General features: G+C 44.7%; 2 protein-coding genes and 1 long non-coding RNA gene across 8 annotated transcripts in view; 1 reads left to right on the top strand and 2 right to left on the bottom strand.

Annotated features, from left to right (window-relative positions):
- The window catches only part of RAB44 (RAB44, member RAS oncogene family), a 98,017-nt gene extending 91,972 nt beyond the window's left edge, over nt 1–6,045 (bottom strand). For all 3 annotated transcript variants that reach the window (XM_074236399.1, XM_074236400.1, XM_074236398.1), the window contains exon 1: nt 1,141–6,045. The gene's annotated coding sequence lies outside the window, so the exon portion shown is untranslated. The remainder of the gene's footprint in view (nt 1–1,140) is intronic.
- Nucleotides 6,046–7,206: 1,161 nt separating this feature from the next.
- On the bottom strand, nt 7,207–19,961 carry CDKN1A (cyclin dependent kinase inhibitor 1A). Of its 4 annotated transcripts, none has more exons than XM_074236404.1 (3): nt 19,861–19,961; nt 9,513–9,967; nt 7,207–8,626 (listed from the first exon to the last, which is right to left on the bottom strand). In XM_074236404.1, exons 1-3 carry the CDS (start codon nt 19,959–19,961, stop codon nt 8,577–8,579), a joined length of 606 nt encoding a protein of 201 aa, XP_074092505.1. In that variant the 3' UTR covers nt 7,207–8,576. The 4 variants fall into 4 exon arrangements, with proteins under 4 accessions (XP_074092505.1, XP_074092504.1, XP_074092503.1 ...); XM_074236403.1 differs by lacking the exon at nt 19,861–19,961 and adding an exon at nt 18,017–18,141; XM_074236402.1 differs by lacking the exon at nt 19,861–19,961 and adding an exon at nt 18,017–18,141 and having other exon boundaries at nt 9,513–9,971.
- Nucleotides 15,858–24,773, top strand: LOC141523322 (uncharacterized). Its single transcript, XR_012478455.1, has 5 exons — nt 15,858–16,138; nt 18,655–18,763; nt 19,866–19,900; nt 22,439–22,492; nt 23,667–24,773. It is a non-coding gene; the product is annotated as an uncharacterized LOC141523322 (long non-coding RNA).
- The last annotated feature ends 803 nt before the right edge of the window (nt 24,774–25,576 follow it).

Here is a 25,576-nt window from a genome sequence, read left to right on the forward strand (position 1 = left end):
ACTGATGACTTTGTACAGCCCCCTTCCACTTAAATCCAATTCACCTACATGTTATGACATCACCTCCCTGTTGTCATGGTTTTTTCTAGGGACAAAATGTTCCAGTACAATATGCTCTGTAATTCCATGATTTTTCCCCCCTAAGTTTCTTGAGACTGGATTTCTTTTGTCTGTTCCCCTTCAAACTACTGCTCTCTAATAAAGCCCAAAGTCCTCAGCCTGACATTTACAACCCTCCATAATGTCACCTTTTTTTCACATTTTAAAAAATTGTTAGAATAAGACAAACATTTTTATAATTGTATAATAAAAATATGATCACAAATGAAACTGAAAATCCATTATGTACAACTTGCTATTCTTTTGAAAGATAATAAAGTTATATATTTCTTTTTTTTCTTTTATTTTCCTTCCCTCCTCCCAACCTTTCCATGTACACGTCACACTTGTCCCTTTCAAGTGCTTTTATGCTCCAGCCAAACTGGATGACTTTTCTTCCTTGCTGCCATGACTTTGCTTACATAATTCCCTCTATTCAGAATGTCTTCCTATCTTCCTTTCTTTACCTTCACAGTTTTTACCAATACTTGGAGGCCCAATTCCATTGCCTCCTTTTTCATAAAAGCTTCCCTCTAACTCAAGACACAAATGATCCACCCCTCAGAAATCTCAAGAATTCTATCTTGGGAAACTGGAAGAGCCCTTGGGGCCCCTTAAGTCCAACCTCATATTGTAACAATGGAAACTAGGGCCCAAAGAGTTTATGTATCTTATCTATGTCACAGGGTAGGTAATGAAAAAAAGTTTTTCATTTGATTGATTGAAGCCCCTTCACCTTCCTTATCTCACTTCAGTTTTACTGAAACAGTTAGAAGTAGGCACAGTGATCTTGCATTCCCATTTGTCAGATGAAGAGACTGAAGACAAAAAGTCAAACTAGGCCTCCTAACTCTTAGCACTAGTCTCCCTTGGTTAACCATCTGGAAGCCTTATACACTCAGTAGAAGTCTCTGTCTCATCTCCAGACTGCTCTGGGATATATCCCTCTATCTTCCCTGAAGAGCACAGAAGCAAGGCAGCAATGATTCTAACCTACCAAAGGGGTTCAGTCAGTCTCACCACACTCACTGTTCCACTTACTGTTCTAGAAGAACCCTCTTGGGTGCTGGTGTTGCTGTAGAAGACTGGAGCTGTTAGCAACCCTGTAGTGGGTCGCTTGTCACCTCTCTTGCTTAATTAACTACTCCTTCCGTTACAAAAACAAAAAATCTACTGCCTCAATCTAGAGGTTTTCCTGTTGAAGCAGCTTCTCTCTGTCCTTCCCTAATCCTGACATCCTACCACAACTATCAAACCCAGAGGGTCTGGGCCTAGGGTACATATGCCCCCAGGAGGAACAAAAAGCTTGTCAGGGGGATAATGGAGATATTTAGTAAATAACCACATTATCCTATTGAAATGAATTCCCTTCATTTAAAAAAAATTCTTGTATACATGGTAAAAGCTAGAATTTATTTCCTTTCTTTTTCAAACAGAGCCCACAGAAGAGAAGGGGGGTAATGAAGACTGCAAAAGATCAGGAACCCCAGTGTAGTATCATTTTACACCTAAGGAACTGATATTCAGGGCAAGAAATGACTTCCTGGGGCTCACAGAATGGTTGTCAGCAAAGCCAGAAGTTGTCCAAACAGGGACAATGAAGGTAGAGTAATTTATTTCTGGGGAGGGAGAGTGGAGTAGGGACTCAGCTCAATCTTTGAAAAACAGAGTATTTATTAGAGGTTCTCTGGTGAAAACAAAACTGATAGATACATACCAGAGCACTGGCAAGGGTCACCTGAGCCAAATTAAAATTGATTGGGGAAATAATTAACATATTCTGTTAAAAATACAACAGAATCTAAATAATGTTAACATGGATTAAATCAATGTGCAGGCCCATCGAAATTCTTGTGCATGGTTAGTGACACTATTAATAAAGAGGAAAAAGCACTAAATTTGTTATCCAACCCAATTTTGTTACTACTTGTGTAGCATTGAAAAAGTCATTTACCTTTTCTAGGTCTCTGCTTCCTTTATATTTCAATGCAATTAAATTCAATAAGCATTTATTAAGTGCCTACTATGACCTTGGTCTTGGGGTTACAGATCCAAAAAATGAAATAATCTCTACTCTCAAGGAGTTTATAATAATAATAATAACATTTATATAACTCTTACTATGTGTCAGATACTTATAATAATCATAATCATAATCATATAATTCTTATTTTGTTCCAGGAATTTATGAAAACAACAAGGTAGGAAGGGAGGGAGGGAGGGAGGAAAAGAGAGAAAGGAAAAGAGGGAGTGAGAGAGGAGGTAAATTAAGAGAAAAAAACTAACTATACAAATGTCTGAGGTTGGATTTGAATTTAGTTTCTGACTTCAGGTCCAGCATTCTATTCACTTTGTCACTAGCCGCAAAATGTCCATCATGGAAGCAGAACTCATAAGAATAGAGTGAGTTCTTGAGAGCTATGGCTCACCTAGCATAGAGTTTCACCAATCCTTCACCAATCATCTTGACTTTTTGCCTTGTCCTAGCCTTCAATGAGCTGGAGGAGAGAGTGAGACCGACTGACTTTTTCAAAGTTTTGCCTCACTTAAATCCAATCAGCTGCCACATCTAGACATCACCCCATGATGTCATTGGTCCTCTCTGAGAAGGAAGGAGGAGCAACAACAGAAGGATGGGGATTAGACCTGTGATTTCGCTGGAATGGGAATTCCCAGGTAAGGAGACTTCCTCTATCCATGGAGGTCTGCCCAGAATACAGAGAGTGTCTCAGCCCCAAATCACACAGCCAGTGTGTATCAGGACTTGAACCCTGATCTTCCAGGCTTCAGGGTCAGTACTTAACTCCCAAGGTCATACTATCAATATATACAAAATATATACAAAGAAAAATATTTCCAGAGCCAGAAATATTTTCCCTATTGTTACCAACTAGGGCATTAGGAAAATGTTTTCTGTAGCAAGTAAAATCTGAGGGAGCCAGGTATTACAAGACAAAGAAGTAAAGAGAGCACTCCGAGAATGAGGGTCAGCCTGTGAAAAGGGAGGGAGGGGAAGGCGGAATGTTGCACTATAGAGAGAGAGCATCTACGATGTTTTTATGGTTTATAGAGAATTAAAGGAAACGACATAACATCAAGCTGAAAAATAGGCTGAAGCCCAATTGTAAGGGACTTTTAATGGCAAATGGCAAGGTGACTTTGATATGTTGCTAGAGACTTACTAGAGGTGAGGTGCCCTGCCCTCAAGAGTGTGTCTGCCATTTACTTTGTGATGGAAGAATTCTGACATTTGCAAATTTTCTCTTAACTTTCCTCAAGAACTTTTCTATTCATGGTTTCAATTTAGTCCTTACAGCCACCTCGTGAGGTGAAGGCAGAGTCAGTATTATTATCCCCATTTTATAGATGAGAAAACTGAGACTTAGACTTTTAATGATTTTGCTCAAGTTTTTGGCAAATCCAGAATGGGAAGCTCTCTTGCCTCCCTCCATTTTTCTTTTCTTTTTCATTATTGTTATCATTGAAATTTAATATTTCCACCCTGGTGACTGTTTCATTCTGGCATGGAACCCAAGGTTACCTTGGGTTCTGGAAGCAAATGCCAATAGAGCACAAAGTTTGGGAGATCCTACCAGGCTGGCTTTGAGTTTGAGTTCAGTGATAGACAATATGTCAATAAGGTGCAAACCAGGCCAGTGAAGTTCAGAGAGAGTCATTACAAACTGAGGGGACAATTTTGATTTTGTCTTTGTATTCCCAGCATCTGAAACCAGTGCTTGACATATAGTAGTCATTGAATAAATTAATATTTAATAAATGAGCATTTGTTGATTTGAGTTGCTCCCATTACAATATCAAAGTATTTTCATATCATTTCACCTCATAATTTAAACAATTCAATAATGTCAAAGATCTATCATTTCATCACTATCAATATTTTCTCTCTATTAAGTATGTAACCCCTCCTTGTCTTCATAGATGATCTTCAAAAACTTTCTCCTCATAAAAAAGCCAGGAAAAGGAAGGGAAACCTTAAACCCATTTTGAAGATGAGGAATGTAATATTTTCTGAAACTAAGTGATTTTGTTGCAGGTACCCCCAGAAATTTAGAATTAGTCAAGTAAATATGTATACATTGACCTGTGAAGAAATAGTCTTTTTGCCTTGTTCATGGGACCTGCCCAAGTATAGAGGAAGTTTGATTTAGGTCTTTTTTTTTTTAACATTCTATTATTCAAAGTGGTATAGGCTGCAAAGCTCAAATTGGACTTAGGTAATCTGGTCTGGAGTCAACAAGAAGACTTGAGTTCAAATTCAGCCTAAGACATCTACTAGCTGATGACCTTGGGCAGGTCATTTAACTCCAGTCCATTTTACTTTCCTCAACTATGAAATAATAATAGCACCTACCTAAAAAGATTGTTGTGAAGATTGAATGAGATATTTGCAAAGAGCTGTTATTCAGTAGTTCAGTCATGTTCAACTTTCTGACCCCATTTGAGATTTTTCTTGGCAAAGATAATAGACATTTGCCATTCCCTTCTCTATCTCATTTTACAGATGAGAAAACTGAAGCAAACAGAGTGAAGTGACTTGCCCCAGAGTCACATAGTGTCTTGAGGCTGAATTTTAACTCAGGTTTTCCTGACTCCAGGGCCTAGTGCTCTAAGGGACTGTGCCACCTAGATGTCTCTTAGCATGGTCAGTGTTTAAAAAATGCCCTTTTTTTATGGTCCTGTCTCTGCCATTGTGTGATGGAGACAAAGGTCTTCCCCATTCTGAGCCTCAGTTTCTCCTATTGTAAAACAATTTTGTGATTCTGAGGCCAGCCTGATCATACAAAGGTGTGGCCCAATCTAGGTCCTGAACTGGTGACTTGGTATATTGGGTCAGGGAGGCTAGGACAGACAGATGTTTGATTGCAGGGTGGAGGAAGGAGGAAAAGGGTACAATTTATAGCCAATAAAGGAAATGGCCCTTTGGTTTGGGCTGGATTGGGTTGGGGAAACTCAAGGAGGATTGTCAAAATAAGATGGAACCAGTTAGGTTATTCTGATTGGGACTGGGGTGATTTCTTGCCCAGAGCCCAAAACTTGGGTTAAAGATGATATAAAGAAAAACCACTGGATAAAATCTTGGACTTCCCCTACCCATTCAAGACTCTTCTTCTTCCACCCATCCCCAAGTTCTGGGCTTTCTTCTCCCCAGCCTTTGTCTTCCACCAAATCCTCTTAAAATGTTTCTCCCAGCTGTTGGTTATCTTTAAAAAAAAAAATTCTGATTAAACTAATTTACACTGAGTTGTTACTGGGCAATAGCAGCTCAATGCCCTGGCTCTCCTAACAGTGCTTGACTTTTTCCCTTATAAGTCTTAACTCAAAGGAATGAATTTCAACAGTGAAATTTTAGCTATTTGCCAAAGGTTCAGAGGAGGAGGCCTGGCCTCTGACGTTCACTACCTGTGTAACCCTGAACAAGTGTGTACATTGTAGTCTCCCCTATCCAAATGGGAGCTTCCTAAGGTAGGGACCCAGCATTTGGTCCTTGTTGACAGCTTTCCTAGGACTCATTTCCTCAAACAAATGGTCCTTCCAGTTCTGCTGCCATGCACTTTCCTGGAGTGCAACCATCCTATAGGAATGAATGCTATCCTAACTTGCTCCATTCATTCAATGGAGCTGAATTTAAAGGCTTCGAGTTCAGCCCCCTTTGCTTTAACACTAATTCAGCCTGCACTATACACACTCCATCTTCACTCAGTCTCAGCACCAACTCACCCCACCTACAAGCCTAAGATAGTCAACCCCCTCCTTCTGCCCACAACAGCCACTCTCCTCACCAGACTCTTTCTCTCCCCTCCTACCCCAACCAAGCCACATAGCCACCACATAATGACCCTTCCCACCTTCTCAACAAACTCTGCCTGTCCTGTCTGTTCTGCTCTGTAATCCCAGGTCCTACCAGTCTGGTCACGTCCCTGTTCCTTCCCCACCAAACCCAGTCCCTCCCTACCACACCAAGCCCCTCCCTGGCTCTTTCCTCACCAAACCCAGCTCTTTCTCCACAGCCAAACCTAGCCCCTCCCTACCACACCATGCCCCTCCCCTCCTCTCCTTACCTGACCCTTTCTCTCCCCTACTAGAGCTCACCTAATCTCTCTCTCCCAGACTCCTCCCTAGCATTTCCAGTGACTCCCTTCTCTACTCCTATGGGACCTGACATCTATCTTCTAGTATTTGGACAACTGTCTCATGGAAGCTTGTTCTGCCGTGCCCTACTGATGGAAGCTAACACAGTCTTAGGCTTGATGTGGAAAATACTCTCTAATGGAGTTATTCAAGCATGGAATAAGTGGCCTATCACTACCCGTTGACAGTGTTGCAGAGAGCATCCTTATAATTCTATTAGATTGGAGTGGTGGGGCAGCTAGGTGGCGCAGTGGATAAAGCATTAGCCCTGGAGTCAGGAAGACCTGAGTTCAAATCTAGTCTCAGACACTTAATAATTGCCTAGCTGTGGAACCTTGGCCAAGTCACTTAACCCCATTGCCTTGCAAAAAAAAAAAAAGATTGAAATGTGACCTATCAGATCCTTTTCAACCCTGGATTCCCATGACATGTTTCTCCTAGTTCTCATCAGATCATGTATTCCCCTTTGTCCTCCCATCAATTGCCTTGTTTTTTTTCCTTTCCTTCAAAGACTCTTCCAAGAAGCCTCCTCAGAATGACCACAACAGCTCTGATTATTATTGGTGATGCTAAGCATGAAAGTTACCCTGACAACTGCTCCTACACTGAGCATACTCAGTTCACACTTGCTTTGAGGACAGCCTTATTTTTTTGACCTGCTTTTGTCTAGGAATGGAGATCTGTCTTGTCTCCATTCAAGTGGGGCCTCTGGGACTGAGAGTTTGCAAGAACCTAAGATCCTTTTATCCTAATCTTTCATTTTACAGATGAAAAATCTGAAACCCAACAAGGAAAAGTTTGAATACAGGTCTTCCAATTTCCAAACCAGCCCACTTTACCAGATACTAAGATAAAACCATGTTTTAAAAACAAAACAAAACAAACAAAACCCAGAACCCACACCAACACAGAACCCAAGGAATACAACCCAAAGAAGACAACAAGAACTTCATAGTGTGGTTAGGTCAATAAGTATTATTTACTGAGCACCTGCTATATACCCAACTCCTAGGTTGTGTGGGATACAGAGAAGTATAAGACACTGTCCCTGCCCTCAAAGAGCTTACAGTCTATGTGAGGAGTCCAAGACATACACATGAACCAGAACAAGAGAAGAGAGCCTAGAATCAAGTGCTCAGTTGTATGGTAGATTCCAAGTGCTTGCTATCTAATCTCCCCTCTAGGGTCAGTGCCCAGGCTGGGGTTTTGTCCACAGGACTTTTGGGACAGGACAAAATTAGGATGGAATGAAACCTGTTCCTTCAGTATTTAGTCAGCAATGGCCCCTCCCACCTTCCCCAGAAAGGCCAGAACATCCTCATCACCCTGCCTCACTTCCAAACCACCATCACCTTTTTCAGCTGCTACACAAAAGTACAATGGGAAGGGAAGGGAGGAGAAGGGAGGAGGAAGGAGGGCTTGAGGAGGGAGAGGTGGTGGGGAAGGAGAGAGCTGAGAGGAAAACCTAGCTAACAAAAGGGCAGCTAGGTCTCTGTAGAAAGTGCAGGGCAGGACAGCACCAATAGGGACCCGGGATCCTGAGCAGCTTGGCTGGTCCACCTTTGGGGAACAGATGCCCATCTGCCTACCCAATTCCTGAAGGCAGGCAAAGAAGGGCATGACAGAGGGAGGGGGTGGGGGAAACGCTACAGGAACCAACTCTCTCCCCCCACCTCTCAGTAGAGAGCAAAGTCAAAAGGCCAGTGGGGTGAAACCCCTGTCCTTCATCCTTGGCTTTGGACATCTCAGAGGAGGACAGTCACTTTGTACCCCGACCAATCCTACCCCCACTCCACCCTCCCAACAAAGTGCCATCTGTTTTTATTTTTATTTTTTCAAATTAAAATTAATTTATTTAGAGAACCCGGGAGAATTCCACAACACCTGATGGGAGATAACAGCCCTTGGGCATGTCACCTAACCAGGAATTCCTGGCGTAAGGAACGACAGGCAAGGAAGCTAGCAGCATTCTGTAGCTACACCGATCTCTGGCCTGAGGCCAACTTCATTCTATCTTATAGGATAGAAAACAAAGGACAAGGACATTTTAAATAAGGTTTCAAAACATAAAAATACCCGACAGTCCGACTTATACAGCGGGGGCGCAGCTAGCTTTCCACTGTCGTTTTTTGTGTTTTTTAAATATTCTCCATGCTTACAGGCCAGGGTGCACCCAGCATGAAGACAGCGTATATATACAAAGAGGAGTTTAAATTAAAATACAAACAATAATTAAAACACACACACAGACAAACAAAAAGCTAGAGTATCTAGCTGGGGTGGTCATCATCACCCAGGCCTGCAGAGAAAGAAACTGGAGTGTCAAGTCACGGCTTTCTCTTGTAGAAGATGAGCCTTCGCTTTGAATGGTAGAAATCTGTTAAGACAGAAAGGGAAAAAAAAGTCTAAGGGTGACAAGGTCAGCATAATCTTGCAAAGAAATACAACACAAAGTTTTTGACTTAAGTGTTTTCCTCACGAAAGCCCTGGCAGTCATAGAGTAAAAGTTTTACCATTTCCCTTTTACTAAGACCCAGAAAGGTTGAGTGATCTGGTTATTGGCATAAGATCTGAACCCAGATCTCAGGTCTTGCTTCCCCAATTCTACCTCTCACCCAAAACAAATAAGAAAAAAGGAACCAGGATCCCAGAAGTGTGCCTATCCTAAAGAGGACTTGATGGAAAACTTCATAATCAAAGACTGAAAGGGACTTAGAGGCTATTAATACATCTATCACTAAATGTATTACCTTGGGTAAGTCATTTCCTCTTCTGGGCCCTAGTTTTCTCATCCAATAAAGGTTTGAACTAAATAACTTGGACTTAGAATCAGATGAATTAGAATTAAAAAGGAACGGCTAGAATTTTAGTCTGACCTCATCTTTTAAAAAAAATTTTGGAGGCAATCAGGATTAAGTGACTTGCCCAGAGTCACAGAGCTAGTACTAGTCTGAGGCTGGATTTGAACTCAGGTCCTCCTGACTCCAGGGCCAGTGTTCTATCCACTGCACCACCTAGCTGACCCTCAACCCCTTCATTTTATAGAATAAAGTGATCCCCATAGATGTTGAGACTTAGACAAGTAGGAGAGGCCTGGATTCAAACTCAAGTCTTTGATTGCAAATTCAGAGCTCCCTTCATTTTCTCATGCTATCTCACTGAAGTTATTTCTAGTTCTAGTTACACAATGCTAAACTAAATGAGCACTAAAGTCTAGAATAATAAGATTCTGTGGTTCCTTCAGGAACCCATCCACCACTCACCCGTCATGCTGGTCTGCTTGTGTTTTCGGGTTGGTTGAGAGGTCCCAGCCATGGACCCTTCCTCCCGCTCTGGTGTCAGTGGTACTACAGTACAGGAGAGGGACAGGTCCACATGGTCTCCCTGGGCGGACATCTGTAGTAGGGCTGGGGAGTTGGGCCGAGGCTTTGGCCTCTTCCCCCCCAGGTCCTCCCTGCTCCATGGCCCTGACGGACGATATATGGAGGGCAGATCCAGGCCTCGGACCCTCTCCCAGGCATAGTCACCCTCTAGAGGGGTCTCAGTGATGAAGTCGAAGTTCCACCGGCGCTGGGCCTCCTGGGCACAGCTCTGCATCAGGTCTTGGCAGTCTTGCTTCAGCTGTTCATGGTCTACAGGCCCAAAGAGGTTCCGGCAAAGTTTCCCACTGCAGGGGATCTGACGGGTTCTGCTCGGTGACTCAGACATGGTGACAACTCTGGCTATGATACAAAAATGACATTTAATTGATGAGGGAACTCAGGAAAACAGATCTGGAGCAGCACCTTAAAGGCCATCTAATTCCCTTTTTTAGCATTTCAGACACCTGAAAAATTCAATGATTTGCTCAGGGTCCCAAGTCAATTAATAACACAGCTGGGATTTCGACTCTGAATCCATCCCCTTCCCCAGGGTGCAAGACTTCCTCTCCAAAGTTCTCCAAACACAAATCAGTCCAACACAAATGCAGTCACACTCATGTACACATACCAGCACAGAAAAAGAGCCAGGAAATCTGAGTCCCCTTCTCAGATCTATCACTGACATCTATACCTATACCACCCTACCCCCATTATGAGTTTTTGGTAATTTACTTCCTGATTCTGGACCTCAGTTTCCTCACCTGTAAAATAATCATCAAAATTCATGATGACTACCTAATCTCTGGGGCTTAGGAGACAAACAACTTTTTAGAGACCCTCTAAGCCTTATAGAGACAAGAGCTATCTATCATTACTGGTATAATTTGAGGGGTTCCAGGAAATCCCTTTAGACAGAATGTTTATGTTTACAAAAGTGCAGCTATATTATGACATCATCTCACTGGGTCCTCCCAACAACCATGGGAAGTAAGCAGACTGTTATCTCCATTTCACAGATGAGGACATTGAGGCCCAAAGAAATGGTGACACTACAAGGAAAAGGAGAGGTTGAGGCTCAAACTCCAATCTCCTGTCATAACCCTTCTGAGTTGACTTAAATACAGTAGCAGTTAACAGAGTGTGTTTACAGAATAGCTATTAGAATCAATTTATTATCAGTTAGTTCTCTTAGCTTACTGGCTCAAACATACTTAAATTCACAAGTATGTAACAATTACACCAGTGTAAAATGTTTTAGCAAGGGCCCAACCCAGGAATTTTTGACTGATTTCTCAGACCCAAGTCTTACTTCAATTTAACAATGATATTCTCTTCCCCCAAGGAAACTAAGACCAGAAAGACCTTTAGTAGGAAATTTGTCAATCACTCTTTCCCCTTTGGCCTCCAGAACTAAGTTCAATACCCCAACTTCCCTTTTTCAGATATTCATAAACATAAATCATAGTATAAGTCCACAAACCAATAGTTATATTAAATAATAAATAAGCACATATCAGTGTTTAATTCACTTGTGAACTACTCCAACCATTTTGGAGAACAATACAGAACTCCAGTAAAAGGGCTGTAAAACTGTTTTCCCTTTGATCCAGCAATACACTATTACTAGGTCTTGATCCAAAAGAGATCAAAGAAAAGGGAAAAGGACCTATTTGTCCAAAAATATTCAGAGTAATTCTTTTTATGGTGTAAAGAATTAGAAATCAAGGGAATGCCCATCAATTAGGAAGGTTTGAACAAGTTGTGGTATATGATTGCGATGAAATACTATTGTGCTATAAAAAATGACAAACAGGAGTTATTCAGAAAAATATGATTGTGATGAAATACTACTGTGCTATAAAAAAAATGACAAACAGGAGTTATTCAGAAAAACCTGGGAAGATTTATATGAACTGATGCGAAGTAAAGTGAGCTATGTAACGATGATCAGTTGTGGAAGACTTAGCTACTCTGATCAAGACTGATTCAGGACAAATCCAAAGCACCCATGGTGAATCATAATTTTTTTCACTTTATTTTTGTTTTAGTTTACATTTTCTTTTGCAATATGGCTAATAAAAGGGGGAAATCATAACAGAATTTTACAAGCCCTTTATATAAAATCCCTCATTTGACCTTTACAATAACCCTATAAGGCAGGGGCTAGTCCCCATTTTACAGAGAAGGAAACTGAGACTCATCCAAGATTACACAGCTAGAGAGGCAGGATTTGAGCCCAGGTCTTCCAGGGCTAAGTGACTTACTCAAGATCACCCAGCTACTAAAGGTCATATGTCTGAGGCTAGATTCAAATGCCTATCCTCCTGACTCCAAGGCCAGTGCTCTAGCCACTGCACCACCTAGCTGCCCTCCTGGCACATGGTAGGCAATTAATAAATATTAGTTGACTGATAAATCTTAACATGTAAATATACAGGCATAGGTCAAAAAAAGCTAGATTTGGAAGGATACTTAGAGGCCATCTCTGCTTTAGAAATGAGGAAAATTAGGCTCAGAGATTAAAGTGATTTGCCCAGGGTCACCCAAAGTAGTAAATGTCAGTTGGGAGGGAAAAAGGGAATGAGAATTTAGAAAGTACTTACTAGAAGCCTGGTATTTTTACAAACAGTATTTTATTTGATCTTCATTTGAGCACTGGTGGTGCTATTATTATCTCCATTTTATAGTTGAGCAAACAGAGGTTACATGACTTATCTAGAGTCACACTGCTTTTAAGTCTCAAAGGACATATTTGAACTCAGGAATCCTTGACTCCAGACCTAGCTGCTTTTATAATGGCTACATTTAACCCAAGTCCTCTGATAGCAAACCTTGTACTCCATTCCCTTGCCTCTAATGCTCAGAGGACATTCTGGGAAAACCCACATAGGATAACATAGAACACAGGACATGACCTGGCCCAGACTCAGAAACACATATGCACACTGGCAGAGGCCCACAACCACAAAGACCCATGTTCTTTCTTGGGGCTTCCCCAGGCTGGGATCTACCCTCCCAGGCACCTTATTGCCAACTTGCCTCACCCAAAGTTTCTGGTTCTCTGCCCATAACCTAGACAGCCCTACAAGGAAGTAAGCTGCACTAAAGTGTTGAAAATAACCTTTGGGCCATGGGGGTGGGGTGATAAGGGGTGGAGCACAGCTGTGAGTGTGTGGATGTCCCTATGACATCACTAACAGCAGGCACTATTCCTTGACAAAGCCAGCTTAATGCTTTTTGTAAACCCATACTCCACTACCATTACAGTACAGGAAAAAAAAGAGTCAATCAGGAGACCTAGGCTCAAGTCTCAACTCTGCTATGTGACCTGGACTAAGTTACTTCCTTTCTTTAGGCCTCAGTTTCCTCAACTATAAAAGGCTTCTCTCATCAAGAGAGTGGTGAGGACAAAGAAAGGTGAGAAAGTCCTTTGAAAAAATAAAGGATTATCAAGCACTTCTGAATAGTTTCCACAAATTCGTTCCACCTTGCCTTTCCTTAGCCCTCCCCCCTTCTTAGGCTTTCTACTAAGTAGAGGAGAAGGCCCAGAGATACTGGTAACAATCTCCAGGGAATAAGGGGAAAAAAGGTACCTAAGGAAAAATTCTGGAACTATACCCCTACCCCAGGAGGCAGATGTGAGGTAGCAGATAACACAACAGAGCTAAGTCAGAAGACCTGAGTTCAAAGCTGGTCCAGCTGATCTTGAGTAAATGACGAATCAAATAATTTGGAAAATTAAGTGCCATTAACACAAGTCCACAGACCCACAAGTATGTTAAATGTTTTTAGTGGGCATGTTTCAGAATTTTCCAAGTACTTTATATCCATTATCTCAGATAAGCCTCATAACTTTTTTTTCATTTTACTGATAAGGATAGAGAATGACTTGCCCAGGTCAAGGGTCACCCAGCCATAAAAGTCAGAGGCAAAATTCAAACTCAGATCTTTCTGACTCCAGGTCCAACAGTACACACCACACATACCTCAGAATACACTCCCACACCACTGGTACACTGGCATATATCAAAGGGACATAGTGCTGATTAGAACTTCAAAGGCTATTTCCAGTTTAGAGATGAGAAAAATGAGACCTAGAGAATTAAGTGACTTGCCCCATGTCACGCAGGTAATATCTAACAGAAATCATATTTGAACCCTGGTCCTATGACTGGTGGGGTGGGATGGGACTGAGCAGGGCAGGGCCCATTAAGGGAAGGAGGATAATATCTCATAAACTGAGTTATAAACTATATAGACTTATCAGATGATTCCAACAGGCCAGACACTTGGAACTTTTTAACTGCTTGATCCCAGGAGGGCACATATTCAAGCACCAAATCAACAAAAAAGACATCTGAACAGGCTTTCTGGTGCCCCTGCCTCCTGTATCTGGTGCCAAAGGAAACCAGAAAAAATAAATTTACCTATTTATGGTGACCCTGATATTTGCCCCAACCCTACTCAGGACCCTGGCATCAGTCCTGCTTCCCTGCTTTTCCCAGGTTATTGGCAAGTCTGGGCAGAAAGTCTGTTTTTAGGAGAGCAAGTCCAGACTTGTGTCTTCCCAAGGGATAATATCCACTGAGTTAACCCCTACCCTCTGGGACAGGGGGAGTTTAAGTCAATCATTCAGTCAATCAGTCAACAAACATTTATTAAGTGCCTACTATGTGCCAGTGCCAGTCAGTCAGCAAACATTTATTAAGTGCCTAGTGTGCTAGTCAGTAAGTCAGTCAAATATTTATTGAGTGCTAGTCAATCAGTATCTATTAAGTGCCTACTGGGTGCCAACATGCCAAGTCTATGTCCTGCCTTGTGCAACAGTCACAGATCCTAACATGGAAGAGATCTTAGAATTTTTTCCATTAAAGGTGGGGGAGACAGAAATCCAAAGAAGGAAAATATCTTGCTTTGAGGTTACAAAGTTGGCAAAGTCAAAAACAGGGCTCCTTTCCCACTCAGGGCTCATTCACTCTCAGTGGACATTCTCCAACACACCCAATTTCCATCTCTCGAGGTACCCTTCAAAATGACCTAGAGGTGAGAAATAGGTCCTTTGCAGACCTTCCCCATTCCTTCTCACTCTCCTTCCCAGACCCAGGACAGGATAAGGATGGACTAAAAAAAGGAAAAGAGGGTTTATTGTCAATGTCCCTATAATTCAAGGTGTATGTTGAATACTACAACTAGAAAAAGTTGTGACACTTGATGCCACTGCTGGAATAAATGGGCAGGAGTTATACAGGGCATAAATGCCCCACTCCAACTTTTTGCCTTTGAGTTCAAATCCCAGCTTAGACGTTTATTAGTTGCATGACCTTGAACAAGTCACTTCCCTTTTAGGGTCTTGGTATATTCCACTCTGGAACAGCTGGGTGGAATCAACAAGTCCTAAGTTTAGATGAGACCTACTAGCGGTATGACCTTGGACAATCACTTAATCCTGTTTGCCTCAGTTTCCATGCCTGTAAAAAGAGCTGCAGAGGGATATGGCAAATACTAGTTTGGGGGGTGGGGTGGTTTGGTGTGGGTTTTTTATTAGCAACATGGGATCACAGAGAGTCAGACGTGATTGAACAACGGATCCTACTCTCTAAAATGTAGGGGTTGCACCAGCACTTTGTTTCACTCTGGTTTTTGTATCTCTGGTGCCTGGCAACTCAGTGTCTGGGATGCATGAGGCAATGACTGAATTCTTACTAAAATTTGATCGGTAAAAGGTTTAATAAAATGCGTGTCTATAGCTCAGCTCCAGGTGCACACACCTCAGGCTCCAGCCTGGTAAGGAAAGGGTTATTTTTGTAAAGTGGAGCAAATCAGGAGAAAAGCCGGGAGTAGAGTGCGTGATGAAATGCTGCTGGCTGTACATGCCCGCTGAGCTTGGGACACAGGGTTCTCTGGGAGTGAGACGCAGGAAACAAAGGCCCTCGGGCAAGAGTCATTGGGGAAATGTCTCGGGAGAAACGTTGGGGCAGGGTGGCCGGGCTATGCAGGCTCAGGTCCAGGAGGGGGCGCTTGCCCCTAGGAAATGCCCCCTCCTCCCCGTCCCCCCACCCCCACTACCAGCCCCTGTGCCGGGGGCGGCCGGACCGGCCAGAAGGGAGAAGTTGTAGTGAGTCAGTTCCTGGACTGCCAGCCCGCCAAAACCTGGAGGGGCCGCGCGTCACGGCTCGTGGGGAGGGGCGGGAGCGGAGGCGAACACGTCACGCCGGGCCAGCCGGGCTTCCGAGTGCACATGACACCGTTGGGAGGCGAGCCTCGCTGCACTCCGAGACGGACCCAGACAAAGGCAGAGCCGGCAGACAAAGGCGCAGGCGGCCCGGCCCGGCCCGGCCCCGCACCCAAGCCACCCGTGGGCGCGCCGCTTCGCTGCCGAGCAAAGCTGAGCAGGGGCGAGCCGAGCCCGAACGCCAGCAGCACCCCGCTACCCTTCGGGGCGCCTGGAGCGCCGCGGAGCAACTGGGCATCGCCGCCGGCTTAAAAGGATCCAATGCAGCGCAAAGCACGGCAAAGCCATTCTACAAGTATTTACTGGGCGGGTGCACACGTGACCTCCGTGTGCGTGTGTGTGTGTGTGTGTGTGTGTGTGTGTGCGTGTGTGTGTGTGTGTGTGTGTGTGTGTGTGTGTGCGCGCGCACGTTCTACAGGCTGGCCAGGATCTGGAGCCAGGAGCCCTCGTACACAAACACACACGCCTTCGTCGTTTGCATACACACACCGGAAATGCCCAACTAGGGAAGGGGCTTTGGCTGCTCCGCTATCGCCCCCACCCTGGCCACTCGGTCACGGCCAGCCCCAGGGGGCTGGGGGGAAGGGGCCTGACGCCCGACGTCCCCGGGTCCCCCTAGGAAAGGGGGCCGGAGGCTCTCCGGCCTCCCCTCCTCCCTCAGGGCCCCGCCCCCTGGATCTGGGAGGGGCAAGGTCCGGCTCCCGGACTGGGGCCCGGCCGACAAGCCGGCTGCGGTCCAGATACTAGACGGGGATGTCAGGGAGAAGAAGGCCCCCTCCGGGACGCCTCTGAAGAGCCCGAGAGGGCGGCTGCGCCCATTTTTCAGAAGGATAACCGAGGCACAAAGACCGCAAGGCACCCGGTGCCCCGGCTTTCCAAGAGCTTAGGTTTCTTTTCTGTGGACCAGGAGCAAAGTCACCAAGTGGAAGGCGAGGGGAATTCCGTCTGGCCCCTGGCCCCTCATCTCGGGGACCAAGACCTCTCCCCCCCCATACACACACACACACACACGCACGCACACACGCACACACGCACCCCCCTCCCTTTGTTAAGGGGTAGCTCCGGAGGCTGAAGCTTACAGAAGCCGCGAAACTCTCCCCACACCCCCCCCCCAAAAGCCAGCTCTCCTCCACGGGGTGGGGCTCTGACCTCACCCCGCCCCACTCCCCGGGGTCTCCGTGTCACCCGTGAGTCACCTCCTGCTCCCCCTCCCTGAAGGGACGAGTCCCTGCAGGTCCCAGGGGGCCGGGGGCTGAGCTGGCCAGGCTGGCCCGGGGAAGGGGCTAGCCTGGGGGTGGGGCTCAGGGGACGAGGATTCCGGGCCGGGCGGGCGGGGAGGGGTGCAGGGGAGGCGGCCTCGGTCTCTGTCTCCCGTGCCAAAGGCAAGAGGAGAGGGGTGGTGCCTGTCGCTGAGAGAAACTGCGACATCGCCGGAGCCGGCTGGGATCCCTCCAGGGTCCCCCAAAGGGCCGCCCCCGGGACCCCAAGGCGTTCTCTTCGGAACCTACCCCGATCGATCAGCCCAGGGATCCCCGCCCCGGGGCGGGCCTAAGTCTTTAACCTGCCGGGCATCCCCAACTCCCGAGCCCCGGAGAGTCCGAAGCTCGGCTCCCACCCCCATCCTGGGCCCGGTGCGCCTTGGGGGCGGGGGGTGGGTGTCTCCCTCAGATCACAGCTCCTCGCCCTTCTCACTGCCCCAAACTATGTTTCTTGAGAAAGCAGGAAACGGGTGGGGTCCCAGAATCGGGGAGAGACCCCCCTCCTTACGCGGACGACCCCCCCCACCCCCGTTCCCCCCTTCTCTCTAGCCTCCTCTCGTTGGATCCCGAGGAGGAGAAGAGAGAAAGGGCTAAGAGGGGACCGGGGCCGGACCGGGCCGGGGCCGTTCCGTAGCGACCAGAGAAGAGAAATCGGTGGGGAGGGGGCGCTCCAACAAGAAGTCCCTTCTCCCCACCCCCTAAGCCAGGAGCCTCGGGCCCACCTCCCCCGGGCAGCGGTTCGGACAGCCCCCCCCCTCCCCGCCAGGAGGAATGCAGGACCCCCTCCTTACACACAACACACACGTCCACACACACGTCCACACACATACACACGCTCTAGTGCAGGGCCTCGCCACCCCTCAAATCCTCTCTCCTTCCAGCTCCGAAGTCTCCAATTCCAAACCCCCTCTCACCTCCTGAGTCTCCCCGGGATGTCTCGACCCAGGCGAGCTTGCTCCGCGTCCCTGCCCTTGCCCCAGCTCTCGAACCCGGTTCGGTGGCGTCGCTCACACCTCCTCTTCTGGCTGGCTTGGCCGGCTTCGGAGCCTATTATAGCTGCCCAGTCTCCGCCTCTGCTGAGCCTCCGCTGAGCAGCCCACCCTAACCCCGCCCTCCGGGCTCAGCCGGGAGAGCAGGGCGCGGCGCCAGGCGCAGGGAGCGAGGGAGCCAGTGAGTGACAACGGGGCTAGGGACTGCGGCCGCCGGGCTCCGCAGCCTAGCCCGAGGCCGTGGGCAGGGGCCGAGCCGGGCCCTGGCGGCCAGAAACTCTCCCTTACCCGGCCCAGACACGCACACGCACATATATGCACACTTTGGTGATTCTGGATTTGTCACCCGGGTCACATTTCTCAGAAAACTTAACCTATAAAATCAACATTCCCACTGGGAAGGAAATAAGGATCCCGAAAGGAAGGCAAATGGGGTTTTTAAACCCTCTCCGGCTAGCTTCACAACCGCTCTGGGTAGGAGCGGTTCCCCAAATAGATGAAAGAAAAGTAGTGTCTTATAGCTGCCTAAATTCTTACACTAATTAATACACTTTCATTTTCAGAATTTCTTCTGGCCCTTTCTCAAGGCCTCCTCTCTCCTCCTCTTGGAGGACCATAAGGACCACCACGACCTCTTCATTGACCAGTGTGACTAGAAAAGGACCTGGGCAGGTGATTTACTAAGAATGAGGGATAATCTCAGAGACTATAAATAGAACCAGAGGAACATTTATGGGAATGAGGATAGATGTTTTTGAAAGATCTGTGGGAAAACGAACTAAACTGACACACTGACTGAGAAACTATCTGCCTCAATTAGATTTAAGATCTAACTTATATCTACAAAGGAAAAAAATCATGTAGTCAGAGACTGGGACCATCTTGGGCCAACACCCTCATTCTGTAGATGACTGAGATTCAGAGAGTACAAATCTGGCAAAACATAGCTAATGGCAGAGTCAGAACCTAGGTTCTGACTTCAGTTGCAAGGGTCTTTCTGCTACCCACTATCCTTTGACTCCTAATTCTAGGCTCTTCTCCATTATGGCAGTTATGTTAACCTAGGATTCTGGGGAGAAAGAGGCCACATTCCTTACTAGTTCAGCCCAGCCTAACCCATTGACCATGCCATCCCAGGGAAACCAAACTCCATTTCTATACCCTTATTCAGCAGTTTCACTGACTGGAAGGAGACAGGATTTGAGGACTGGAGAGAACTGTTGTCACAAGATCTGGACAAAATTACTGATAGAAAATTGATGGGTCTATGAAGGGGGGGGGTCAGTTCTGTGAAGAAACTACCCTTTCTCTGTCTAGTTGACTCCTGAGCTGCTGCTCTGAAACAAAGAACAATATTGGGAAGCTGGCTCAGGATGGGGTTGATGAATAGATTGCACCACCTGAGCCCTCCATTCAGGAAACTAAGGCTGTAGAGGATAAGACTTTTTCGCAGTCAAAGTAAATTGGAAGACCAGAAACTGGATATATCTATCATTCACTTCTCCAGCGCAGGGCTCTGTTTGGCCAAATTTTTGTCTCAGCTGTGTCATCTCTGGAATGGGGATATTGTGATAATGTACCGTTATCCTATGGTCCTTTCTTTGGGAAATTCACATTAAGGGGGAAAACATTTTGAAAACACCAACCAGGAAAAATCTCCCCTGTTCTAAATTACTGCTCTCTCAGACTGCTGGGACAGACAGAAAATACACGTCTCCCTCACTGCCTTCCTCTACCCCCACTAATGAATTCTACCTTTCTTTCCTCACCTCAGATACCTGAAGTTCCTGCCCAAGAAACAGCAGAGAAGTGAGTAGGGAACCTGTACAGAAACTCTCAAAAAGCCAAAATAGAATCCAGTCTTTGCCATAACAATGACTGGAAGGTAATGTTGATTCAGTGACTGCAGATCTCTGCCCAGACTTGTCCCTTCCTCTCTCCTTTGCTCTCAGAACAAGGCACTGGACACCCTGGGTTTGCTGACCCAGCTGTAGAGAAAGGCTTCCTCCTGTCCTCATTAGAACCTCTGGAGTGGAGAGAAGCAGGTTCACAGCCCCCATCCCACCCTCATCTCTGCCGAGTGATGTCACTAAGACCTGAGCAGTCCTGCTGGGCTGCAGACTGCTCTCAGGGATGCAAACTGCTCCAGAACCTGGACTCTTCCTCTAGGCAGGAAGAAGTCACAAGGGCTGAATTGGTCAAAAGACTGGTCGAAAGGGGAGCATATGAAAGAAGCACCCCAGTACTATATGAGTCCAAAGCCCAAGATTCAAACCCAGGCTCTCTCTGGCTCCTATCTCCTAAATGGGTGATCTTGAGCAAATCACTTTTGGAACCTCAATTTGCTCATTTGTAAAATAGGGGTACTATTATTATCACCTCATAGCGCTGTTATGAAGGAACCTGTTTGGTAAAGCCTTAAATACATACAAGTTTTTGTTATTGTTGCTGCTCTTGTTATTGTGTTTCCTATTATTAATACCCTCCCCCAGAGCTGTAATCAGGAATATTTTCAAAGCAACTGAATGGAGGTATGGGGTAGGGAGGGTTAAGGTTGGGGGAGATCCACCACAGTGGAGGTGCAGAGGACATGTTGACCTCCACTGCTGAGGACAGTTTGACCTCTGGTACGGTTGTGTAAGGAGAAGGAGAGGTCTTATTATTGTCCCTTGGGCTGGGCAAGAAGATTCTAGAGATGATGGCTAGCCCCCTGCCCCAGCACAAATGAACCTCAAGCAACAAAGGCCCCAGAAAACAATGAGACAAGCTTGGTTGGGAATGGGTCCCTTCTAGTAGGAAATGTACCCCCATAGAAATTAGTACCTTAAAACAAAACTTCATCTACCCATGGTAGTTACAATTCTGCCCCTTCTTTAATTTCTACAGCTATCTAGAATTAAAAAAAAAAAATACTTCACTTTGTCTGGATTTTTCTTTAGGAATTAAAAAGGTAGTAGAGACTTTCATGAATCTGGATAGTTACAGAGCTATGATTCATATGTTTTGTCTGAAAGAGGATCCTCACATTTATACCTGGCTCTTGTGGTGAGACATATGTCATTTATACCACTCAGAGTGTTCAATAGGATGAGTTCAAGGGACAAACTTCTTAGCAGGACTTGGTTCCAAAATAGAATTGTTGAAGAGGAAGGGCATCAGATGATATGAAACCAACTCTGGTGTGTCATTTAATGGGCATAAATGGTCTTCCAACCCTCTTTGCCCCCATTGGAAAGATGGATGCACGAATGGAAATGCATACCAGGACAGGGCTTTGTGGATGATTCTGGAACTGTGTCATTTTCTACTTTAAAAATATTCTGCTCTTTCATTTTGGGTTGATTGTAGGGCCATAAGGTTATAAAATGAGAAAAGGATTGATTAAGACTTCAAGCGGGGGGGTGGCTAGGTGGCACAGTGGATAGAGTACCGGCCCTGGAGTCAGGAGTACCTAAATTCATATCCGACCTCAGACACTTAATGATTATTTAGCCCTGTGGCCTTGGGCAAGCCACTTAACCCCATTGCCTTGCAAAAACCTTAAAAAAAAAAAGACTTCAAGGGAGTGGTAGTGAAGGGGAATGAATTTGTTTGTAGTGTTCCTTTATGGGCATTGCTCAAATGTCAGTTTTGTGTGTTGACCTGCACACCCTGCATTCAATATAAGATCTTGGATCGTGGTATCTCTTATGAAATGATACCCTTGTCTAATCTGGAGTAACCAATTCTATAAAGTTCAGTGTTCTAAAATGTTATTAGCACTGGAAAGTTCCTTTCTAGGGGTAAATGAACTCATTTCTGTCTTTGAGAATTCAACTTTAAGGGAAAGTCTGCTTGATGGACACAATTAATGAATGTTGACTCTGATCTTATTAGAAATCTGAATTTGATCCCAGTGTAGTTAAATTGGTATTTGAGTATCTGGGGGCTGTGATTAAAGCACACTTAGAAGGAGGAAGACCAGAGTTCAAATCTTACTACTGGCATTTACTATGTAATCCTGGGCAAACACAGGAATAATGATAATAGCACCTTATATACAGGGTAATTGTGGGATAACATGTATGTTGTTTGGTCAGACTTTTTTCCCTAACACCACAACCGTGTAAGGAGTATATGTCTCAGCACAAGAGCCAAATCCAAATGTGAGGGTCCTCTTTTTCCCTTCAGACAAAACATTTGAATTACAGATCTGCAACCATCCAGGAATCATGAAAACTCCTACTATATTTTAATCCCCAAGGTCTATTATCTCAGTTGTGTCTGACTCTTTATGACTCCATCTGGGGTTTTCTTGGCAAAGATAATAGAGTGATTTATCATTTCCTTCCCTGGCTCATTTTACAGATGAGGAAACTGAAGCATACAGAATTAAGTGACTTGTCCAAGGTCACATAGCTGGTAAGTATATGAGACTGGCTTTGAACTCAGGAAAACTATTCCTGATTCCAGGCTGGGCATTTTGTCCACTGCAAATTTGAGGCAGATAGAAGAAGTCAAAAGGATCACAAAGTTCTGAGTATCTGAAATCAGATTTGAATTCATGTCTTCCCTATTCCAGTACCAGTGCCCTGTGTACTACATCAGCTAGCTGTCCGAGTACTTTGTATAAAAAAATTCATACAGTAAAGTATAAAGGTTAACTATTATTATTGTTATCGTTGTTATTATTATTATTAATCTCTCCAAGCCAGCATTTTCACTGATCCCAGTCAAAATATGCCAACTTACGTGAAAGAACTTCAAATGGCAAATTAAGTCCTTGCACATTGTAGCCAAGAGAGGCTAGAGTTTAACCCCAATGCCAAGATTGAGTCAATTGTGTAATCCAGGGTAATCTCTGCCTCTGATTTCCTCATCTCATATTTCTTTGAAGATAAGATATTTATTTCCATCCCTTGCATTACTTTGCACATAGCAGGCACTTCATTATTTCAACTAGTTAACTTGAAAATAGAAAAACTAGCCTTGTACTTCCTACATCAGAGAGTTGTTGTGACAAAACATGTAGGAGGTAAGTGCATGCTTAGTATTTGTATTTGAGATCTGAAGATGCTATAGAGAAATGTGAAAAATATTTCTCTACCTTTTTTCAAATTACTTATTCCATGTTAAAAGCATAGAATGATTATTAATGAATCACTTCTTTAACATAAAAAGCATGTTGAATTCACCAAATTCTCCTCTGAGGCCATGGCATGGCTTTCCAAAAGCTCTATTAATTTAAAGTACAAGCCCTAAGGGTCACTACTAAACTATGACCAACACCTAAGTAAGTCAATCCATCAGCAAGCATTTATTAAACTTGTTAAATATTATGTTCTCTAGCCACTATGTTAAGCATGAAACAGTGCAGGCCTTCAAGGAGCTTATATTTTATGGAAAGACCAGCCCAGCCAGAGAGGCTCCATTAATAGAAATTTGACAACAGAAAATATATTGATTTCTCCATACCACTCCCAAGGATGACAATAACCTAAGGCAGAGAGAGAGTATCTTCCCCATTGAAACCATAGTTTGATGTAGTAAAGGAAAACTTCACAAGGAAAGAGGTGGTTTTTTTTTCTTTTCCTAGTGATAAGTGACAACTTGGTGTTCTGTGCCTCCTGCTCCTGTGTCTACCCTAGGATGGGAGGAAGAGATGAATAGAATCTGCCCCTTTCTAGAGATAGCCCTCTCCTTCCCTTACCGTGAAGAAGTAAACTGCTTGTTCTTTCAATAGCAACAGATCTGGTGGAGAGGAGCCCACTCAGGCAACCCCCTGGACAGACCAGAATGAAACATGATCTAATTAGACTCTGGCTGGTTTAGTGCCATTTACCCAGGACTCCATCAGCCCAGTGCAAGCTGAGACATGCCCCAAAGGGCCTAGTGGACCCCACCCAGAAACAACGCCCATGAGATTCCCATTGTCAAGCATGCTCTTGGTCATCTATTTAAAACTAAAAGTAGACCTTTGGGCACGATTGAGGTGCAGCCATAGAAAACCTCCAGAACGCGCTGTAGCTCTAACTCTGCCATTAATTTACTAGGTTAACTAACCTAAAGCAAGTCAGGTCCCCTCTTTGGGCTTCTGTACTATCCTCTGGAAAATAAGGGGACTGAATGAAATGATCCTTAAAATCTTCTTTAAGGACCTGAATTAAAATCCCAGCTCTGCCATGTACAAACTTGGCCACATCATTTAACTTTCCTGAGCCTCAGTTTCCAAATCCAATAAAATGGGTGCTGATCTGAAAAACCTCTAGATTCCAGATCCAGATCTGTGAAATGGCTCTCACATTCTAGAGTCATGAAATGCAACATGTTTCAGCGGATAGTTTGCTTTCATTAAACCAAAACCAGAGGAGTGAGACAGATGCAAAGAGAAAGTGGAAGTCCTAGGACTAAGTAGAAGGAGGATATGAAGACTCTAATAGTGAAGAAAGGAGTCTGCTCAGGAGAGGAGGGGAAGTATTTGGAAAAGGATGTCACCATTTCTAAGAACGACCTGGGAGAGTCCCAGAAGAAAAAGAAACCCAATTCTGAGCAACCAAATTTCACAGGAATCTCTCTACTGCCAACAAAAAAGTCCCCTGTGAAGAAAGAGAAAAGTCATTTTACTAAAGGACAAGGGTCTGGATTGAATATGGGCACAGAACAAAAAAATAGAGCAGAAATATTCCATCACCAGTAAAGACCACTGTACAAAATAGATGGCATGGGCAGCTACTCAAGTGATTTGACTTCAGGTTTCTCCCTGCTACAAAATGAGATTCTCATATCCTCCCCTACAACTGGGCACACACACACTCCACAACCTATTCCTGATACTTGAGATTTCACCATTAGAGATTCATTCCTTTGTTAAAACGCAATAGACAGCCAAGTCTTTTTTTCCTCCATCATATCCATCCATCTTTTGCAGGAGAATGACTTGTGCTAAGATAAAAGTGTTAACCAACTTTCTTGGGGTTCCCTTGGCACAAAATTCTCTCCTTGTTGGGCCTTGATAACCTTGATTAGCTTCCTACCCCTTGGTCTTGGATTTGCCCCCTCCACTAACATACTCCAGGGATAGAAAGGGAAGAAAATCTACCAAGCTGAGCTTTGGTAAGTAAATAAATAGGAATGTGTCCTATAGTTAATTTAATGGGCTAGCTTCCTGCTTTCATATCTAAAGCCCAGTTTGATAGGCTTGCTACCCTTTAGATCAGTGGTAGACTAGACCTGAAGTCCAAGGATAGGAAGTTTACAAAGCTGGGCCTTGGGGTGAGAAGGTAAGAGAGCTAATGTTTGAAATTAGCTTCAGGACACATTTACTAACGTTCAGCTTAATGAGCTTCCTATTTTTCTATCTCCAGAGTTTGTCAGTGGTGTGTGGGACAAGGGAAAAGGACAGAATTTTTAAATCAGACACCCTGCATTTTATCTATGCCACCAACTTTGGTAGGTGAGCCTAGACGACTCATTTCCTTCCTGTGGGCTTCATTCCCTTTCCAGTAA

The sequence above is a fragment of the Macrotis lagotis genome, chromosome 5, assembly GCF_037893015.1.
Source record: "Macrotis lagotis isolate mMagLag1 chromosome 5, bilby.v1.9.chrom.fasta, whole genome shotgun sequence".
NCBI classification, from domain to species: domain Eukaryota; kingdom Metazoa; phylum Chordata; class Mammalia; order Peramelemorphia; family Peramelidae; genus Macrotis; species Macrotis lagotis.

Bases quoted from the DNA above. Each gene is read 5' to 3' on its own strand.
- CDKN1A (XM_074236404.1), bottom strand. From the start codon at position 19,961: ATGGCAAAGACTGGATTCTATTTTGGCTTTTTGAGAGTTTCTGTACAG. The intron at 9,968-19,860 runs GTGAGGAAAGAA...TATCATAGCCAG, and splicing joins AGGAACTTCAGGTATCTGAG to AGTTGTCACCATGTCTGAGT. The intron at 8,627-9,512 runs GTGAGTGGTGGA...CTGTCTTAACAG, and splicing joins CAAGCAGACCAGCATGACGG to ATTTCTACCATTCAAAGCGA.